A 7,044-nucleotide genomic window follows, 5' to 3' on the forward strand; every position below is an offset into this window, starting at 1 on the left:
GAGAGAGAGAGAGAGAGAGAGAGAGAGAGAGAGGAGGGATACTTTAACTAATGTTGCATTACTTCTCAAGTTACCTCAAGGGCAGATGGGAAGAGTGGACACAGGTGATAAGCAGATCCCTGGGTAATAGAAGAAACTGATAAAGGGGCGTGGCAAAGAAATAGGTAGGGGGGGGAGAGGAGAAGGAAGGTCACAGGAGGTCGAAGGAAGACCACACAGGGAAGGAAAAAGGACGAGAAAGAGACAGATGAAGCCGATACTTTTGCATAGCACTATAGAGTTTTTTCCGCTCGATCTCCCACAGACTTCTGGGAATGCAGAGTTATGAGACATTAAAAGTCATGTTGGAAATTGTACTCAGTTGCACTTTCCTCTCCCTCCACCAACACATAACAAATGCATTTCTTATGAATATAGTTATTAATCACCGAGCATTGACATTCTCCATATGTCTTCATTGAATTCCATCGCTTAAAGGGATAGTTTTCCCCAAAATTAAACTGTTGTTTACCCATGTTGTTCCAAACCTGTATGACTTTCTTTATTCTGGAGAACACACATGAAGACATTCTGAAGAACAGTGGAGTCCAAACAAGATTGAACCCCAATGACTTTCATTGTATATTACAAAAAAAAAAAAAAAACTTTCTTTTATTATGTTCTGCAAAACAAAGAGTTTAAAAGGACATGAGGGTGAGAATGATGACAATTTCCAGTTACTCATGACTTATCCCTTTAAAAAAATTACCATGCCAACCATACTTACTGCCAAAATACCATAGTTACTTATTGTTCACAACCATAATGCTGTAAGAAGAATCTTAATGGTCTCTGAAAGAATCTTACAGGATATTTTGTCCAATCAATATAGTAATCAATTTAATCATGGGGTTTAATCTTGCACTTCTATGTGAACATTATAAATGTTCATGATTCCTCCCATTTCTGTACTTTCAAGTGCAAAGTCAGAGGACTCATCTAATTTTGTTATATAATCAAAAAATAAGAATCTGCCACTATTTAATGAGTAACGTGCTGAAAAACAAGCTTAATTGAGTAAAGTCTGATATTTCCCTGGTTATATTTATCTGCATTTTTCAGTGTAATGACTTTGCCATAATTATTATCTTGTCATTTTGAAATTTGCATAATTACTGCGCTGTACTGTTAATAATACCAAAGAGGGGTGAGCAAGCACAAACTCCAGTAATGACGTGCAAAGATCACTGTTACAGATGTGAGTCTGACGTGAGAAGTGCAGCGCTGGGGCTCAAATTAGTTAATCTTTATTTTCTGTTCATTTATGTGAACCAGCTTTCCAATACTACATAAGAGAAGACCAAGTAGGACAAATTCATTTGCTAGAATAAATCAGACTGTCCTAATCTACATGGACAAAATAATGCGAACACTTGGGAAATAGGCAATATTTCTTTATTAAGGTGTTTCACCACAATTTGTCTTTAATACAGCTTCCAACTTTTTTTTTAGAAAAGACTATTCAAAAGTTCATACAACTTTTGAAGAGTTTCCAGCTGAATGCCATCTATCAAAAAATCTGCCAGTTCTTCTCCCCAAAGCTGCCCACAGTGGTTTTGATAATATTCAATTCAGGTGATTGAGCTGGCCATGGCAGATGTTCTTGGTGCTCCAACTGTCCAAGTTTTATGATCATGACTGTCTTTTTCGCATTTTAGAATTGGTGTCTGTGATTAAAGTTTTAGCAAAACAGCTCTTTCATGGATGTTGGCTTTGTGAAGTTTTCTGTGTTTGTTTTTTGTGTAAACGGGGTCTTCAAGAGGAATATTGCTGATTTGCTTTCATTGCTGTAATTCTGTGTTGTTTGGACAAAATCCTTCTTAGTGTTCGACAGTCCTTATCTTTCAATAGGTTGTTTGCACATGACGTCACTGATGACGCGCGAAATGCAGCTGGAGGGCAGGAAGTGATTTTTCTCCATAGGAATCACTAGCAGAAACTCAAAATGCCTGTGTTTTGCATTGTTTATGGATGCTTAAATTGGCCAAACCGAGAAACCACAAGAAGATTTTATCGTGTACGAAAATGTGTTGTTCACATAAATGGTTATTATAGGATATAATAATATATTAAGATATTTATAAAGATATAAATAGATTGGGCTGCCACCTCTCACGCATTGTGACAGTCAGAATCTACTCAGTGCTAAACACCACGCGTAGACACGTAAATAAGATATTTGCAGTTCAGAGAGTTTCACTGATTATAAAGGAACATCGTGAGATTGTGATCAATTGAAGTGAGTGACAGCTTTTTAGTGATTATATGGAAGTGCTATTTGCTCGCTTCCTAGGCAGGCTATAATCAATTCAGAATTTGAATAAAAGTTTTGTTTTAGGTGCCGCTAACAGGACCAACAGCCACATACCCTGTACATCCAGCAAAGTTTCAGGAGTGACTGAAAAAGAACGGATGAGATACAGGAAAGTCTGTAATGTAGGCTACTGTTTTAGGCATGATGCATATATATATATATATATATATACACTGAACAAAATTATAAACACAACACTTTTGTTTTTGCCCCCATTTCTCATGAGCTGAACTCATAGATCTAACACTTTTTCTATGTACACAAAAGGCCTATTTCTCTCAAATATTGTTCACAAATAAATCTAAATCTGTGTTAGTGAGCACTTCTCCTTTGCCAAGATAATCCATCCACCTCACAGGTGTGGCATATCAAGATGCTGATTAGACAGCATGATTATTGCACAGGTGTGCCTTAGGCTGGCCACAATAAAAGGCCACTCTAAAATGTACAGTTTTATCACACAGCACAATGCCAGCTGCATTTCGCGCGTCATCAGAATCACGTGATTGCAAACAACCTATTTCAGATTTCAAACACTTTTCTTCTTTGCAGATGAAATCTTGCCATATTTTGTGTATTACATCATAATCATAAAGACTATTGTTCTTCAAACACCAAACAACTGGGCTGTTAAGGTTAAAAAAGCTCCTGCTGAATGGGCTTTCATGATTTGCCCTTTTTGGAAGTCTGAAACGTCATCCATTTCACAGACCAATTGTACTAAACACTGCTGAACATAACTTTTACTACACTGATAAACAAACTGGGCAATGAAATAGCAACATTTCTTTTTCACTGTAGCCTATGCAGATTATATTAACCCCTATTATAATAGGTTGTCACATAATTCTGTCCAACCTCTGTATAAGAGAGAGAACTTTTTAAAATGAACCAATTCACTAGAATGAATCAGAATTTTCAATGACACATATGAGAAACAGAACTGTTTCGAACAAACCATCTCACTACAATAAATCTGTTTTAAACAGCATATAGAGAGAATGGACAGTTTAGGATGTTTTATTCCCTCTCCTCGCTTGGCAGTAAAGTTGCTTACAAAATACAATGTTGCATTAAAACCAGCTACCAGTTACACTACAGTGCAAAAGTACCTTGTTTGAAAAGCTACAGTATTTTAACTCTCACACAAACAGTAAATGTATTTGAGTTAGTAGTGCCACTATTTTTAGTAGGCTATTTCCCAACACTGGCCACGAGGAAGACTGAATGTTTGATTTGTGAGTCATCTCATCTGAGCTGTGGTCCACATTCTCACTCTACATGCAGATATGGAACATTTCATGCTGATTCTGATCACTGTTTTCCTTGGCTTGTATCTGCTTGGTAACATGCACTTAGTGCTAAGGGACACAGTTAAAGAGCATTTGCGGAATGCGCTAATGCAGGACAAAAGTGTGATGTACATTCTCAAATAAATGAATACCTCTTTAGCTTTATCTCTGGTTTGAAACCCATATTTTACGATGACAACTCAGTGCAAAGGACAAATTGGCGAAAGAGATCAAATTACAGATATTATAGATTGTTCAGTCACAAACCTGCAATTAGCATTTTTACATGATGTAATGATTCTTTCATTCTTTTTGTCCTTCTCTCTTCCTTTGTGTTTACACATGAGTTTATCTCTTAAATCAAGTACACTGCACAAAGTAACAAAGTTTGCATTTGTACAGATTTTTAGTTGACCACATCTTTACCATGTAGCTTCCACATCATTAAGAATAAAACATTCTTAAACAGAGCTTGTCCATCAGTGCTGAGTGAAATGATTAGTGTTTTTGTGGCTCTCACTTCTCTTGAAGTGAAGCAAGCAGCTGTTCTTCCAAAGAAAACTGCCACACACTAAGGTGGGAGTGTGAATGTAAAAACTTCCAAAATGCACTAAAATAATTGTTATATGGCCTTTCCATGCTTTTTTGAGGTTCGTGGATGGCACAGTTTACACCAATAGCGTTAGACAGTGTGGTTTTAGTCTTAGTTTATGCTGTAATTTCATATGCAGTTATGCACAGGGTGCCCAAGCGTAGAAATTCCTGTGGAGAGCAACTGCATGAGCTCATTCACAGTTAAAGAAACCACACACATCAGCACTACAAAGTTGACACTTGAAACATGATGACTGATGTCTTTCTCTTTCTGCTTTTTCTAGGTCTGTGGATCACTCCCCTATCTACCATGCAAGACTCCCCACCCCTTCAGCCATTCAGAAAACCACATCCGTCCCACATTTTATGTCATCCTCACAGGAACACACACTCCCCCTCATTGCCCTCTCATCCATCCATCCATCTGAAACAAAATATCCTCAAACCCTCTGAAGCATTTTGTCAACCCTCTCCTCTGCTGTGGCCAAAGTTCACCAGCAGAAACTCACCCCCAGACACATCCTCACCGACACTGCCACTGCAATTACTGCACTGGCTGGCACTGGTCACTTGTGCCTGCTTGCTGCCTGCTCTTTTCAGTCAAATTCCAGGAGCTGTAGCTGGCGAGACGTGGGGTGTAGTCTCAGCGTGCCCCTTCCATTGTGTCTGCAGGAATCTCTCAGAATCTCTAAGCACACTTTGTGCCGACAAAGGTCTTCTTTTTGTCCCGGCAAACATTGACCGCCGAACTGTTGAGCTTCGCCTTGCTGATAACTTCATTCGAGAAGTGGGAGGAGCTGACTTTGCCAACATGACAGGACTGGTGGATTTGACACTATCCCGGAATACCATCAGTCACATCCGGCCACTGGCATTTGCAGATCTGGAAAGTCTTCGTTCGTTGCACTTAGATGGCAACCGACTCTCAGAGCTGGGCCCACGAGACTTAGTAGGCATGATAAACCTGCAGCATCTCATTCTCAACAACAACCAACTCATCAATATCTCATCCGAGGCCTTTGATGACTTTTTATTCACTCTAGAGGACTTGGACTTATCCTATAACAATCTGCGCAAGGCTCCCTGGGATGGCATTCAGAGTATGGCCAGTCTGCACACTTTGAACCTAGATCACAATCTCATTGACCAGATTGCTGAGGGGTCTTTTAGTGAGCTCTACAAATTAGCCCGATTGGACATGACCTCCAATCGGCTACAGACTTTGCCACCCGATCCATTGTTCGCTCGCTCCCAGACAGGGGTCATCAGCCCTACACCCTACAATGCCGTAATCAACTTAAATTTTGGGGGTAACCCCTTACACTGCAACTGTGAACTGCTTTGGTTGAGGAGGCTGATCCGCAGTGATGATATGGAAACATGTGCTACACCCCTACATTTAGCGGGACGTTACTTCTGGTCTATCCCTGAGGAGGAATTTGCCTGTGAGCCTCCGCTAATTACCCGACATACACACAAACTCTGGGTTTTGGAGGGTCAAAGGGCAACACTCAAATGTCGTGCTATTGGTGATCCAGAGCCAGTGGTGCACTGGGTCTCACCAGATGACCGCATCATTGGCAATTCCAGTCGTACCACATCTTTCCGAAATGGCACTCTTGAGATACATGTGACTATTGCTCGTGATGATGGTACGTACACTTGTATTGCTATCAATGCTGCAGGTGAGGCCACCTCACTTGTTGACCTGAAGGTTATCCCCCTCCCTCATCGTGGAAATGGAACGGTATTGTTAGCTCGTGACCCAGGATCATCGGACATCACCAGAGGGAAGACTTCCAGTGGGCAAAGCTCTGGTCTGGACACTAACAGTGACCCCCAGGAGGGACAGGAGGAGGGTCAGACAGAGGGTGAGGATGTGGTCAGTGAAGGGAGTGAGGAACAGATCGTAGGAGTACAAGGAGTGACCTCCACCTCAGCACAAGTGCGATGGGATAAGGGTCAACTGATGGGAGTCAGCCTGGTGTGGCTGTATCAAATACAGTATAACTGCACTGCTGATGAGACACTAATTTACAGGTGAGTAAGAGTGTAAACACTGAAACCATGACATCAGCTTTCAGGGTTAGGGTCAACTTCACATGATGTATTTACAAGGTGATTTCAGTTGAAGTATTAAAACAAATGGAATATAGATTCTGTAGAAGTGAGTTTTGTGCATCATTTAAAACTGAATTGAGAATGCCTTTTAAATTCTCATTAATTTGTGAATTTGAATTAAAGATGGATTTTGGAATTTGAATTTAAGGAAGTGGAATTTAAATAAATCACAACCCATATAACAATTATTATTATTATTATTATTTTACTAGAAAATCAAAGTTTATCAAGACAACCTCTAAATGTTGGCTTGAGAAAGCTTTCTTTGCAAGTTTTGAAAAAAAGTTTAAAAAGTCATGGAGCCTGAAGGTTTATAAGTCTTGTGTACAGACAGACAGATAGACAAAATGATAACCAGATACTAAATTGCTCCAATTCAAAGTCCTGTGCATTGTGTCCAGTTCATTTACAATTTACACTGAATTGAAAGGAAGCCAATTTTTTCAGTTCTGAATTTTGCCTAACCCAGGCAGAATTCCATATATATCCATATATATTCCATATATATATATATATATATAGTTCATCCAAAAATGAAAATTCTGTCATTAATAACAACCCTCATGTTGTTCCATACCCGTAAGACCTTCGTTCATCTTCGGAACACAGATTAAGATATTTTTGATGAAATCTGAGAGCTTTCTGACCCTGCATAGACAGCAACGCAACTACCACGTTCAAGGC

The 7,044-nt window shown here is 39.6% G+C and overlaps 2 protein-coding genes across 6 annotated transcripts in view; one reads left to right on the forward strand and one right to left on the reverse strand.

Moving 5' to 3' along the window:
- LOC107712165 (pyruvate carboxylase, mitochondrial-like) overlaps nucleotides 1-7,044 on the reverse strand; it is a 161,665-nt gene that overhangs the window by 57,568 nt on the left and 97,053 nt on the right. The gene's annotated exons all lie outside the window — the stretch shown is intronic.
- The window catches only part of LOC107712166 (leucine-rich repeat and fibronectin type-III domain-containing protein 4-like), a 27,018-nt gene that overhangs the window by 10,653 nt on the left and 9,321 nt on the right, over nucleotides 1-7,044 (forward strand). For 4 of the 5 annotated variants that reach the window (XM_016517321.1, XM_016517322.1, XM_016517320.1 and 1 more), the window contains exon 2: nucleotides 4,524-6,279. In XM_016517321.1, the coding sequence (XP_016372807.1) occupies nucleotides 4,550-6,279 (1,730 nt within the window). In that variant the 5' untranslated portion in view covers nucleotides 4,524-4,549. Of the gene's footprint in view, nucleotides 1-4,290; nucleotides 6,280-7,044 lie in introns of those variants that run through there. The other variant, XM_016517319.1, reaches the window with a different exon arrangement.

Source organism: Sinocyclocheilus rhinocerous, unplaced genomic scaffold (assembly GCF_001515625.1).
Source record: "Sinocyclocheilus rhinocerous isolate Xijiao unplaced genomic scaffold, SAMN03320098_v1.1 scaffold6048, whole genome shotgun sequence".
Lineage (NCBI taxonomy): Eukaryota > Metazoa > Chordata > Actinopteri > Cypriniformes > Cyprinidae > Sinocyclocheilus > Sinocyclocheilus rhinocerous.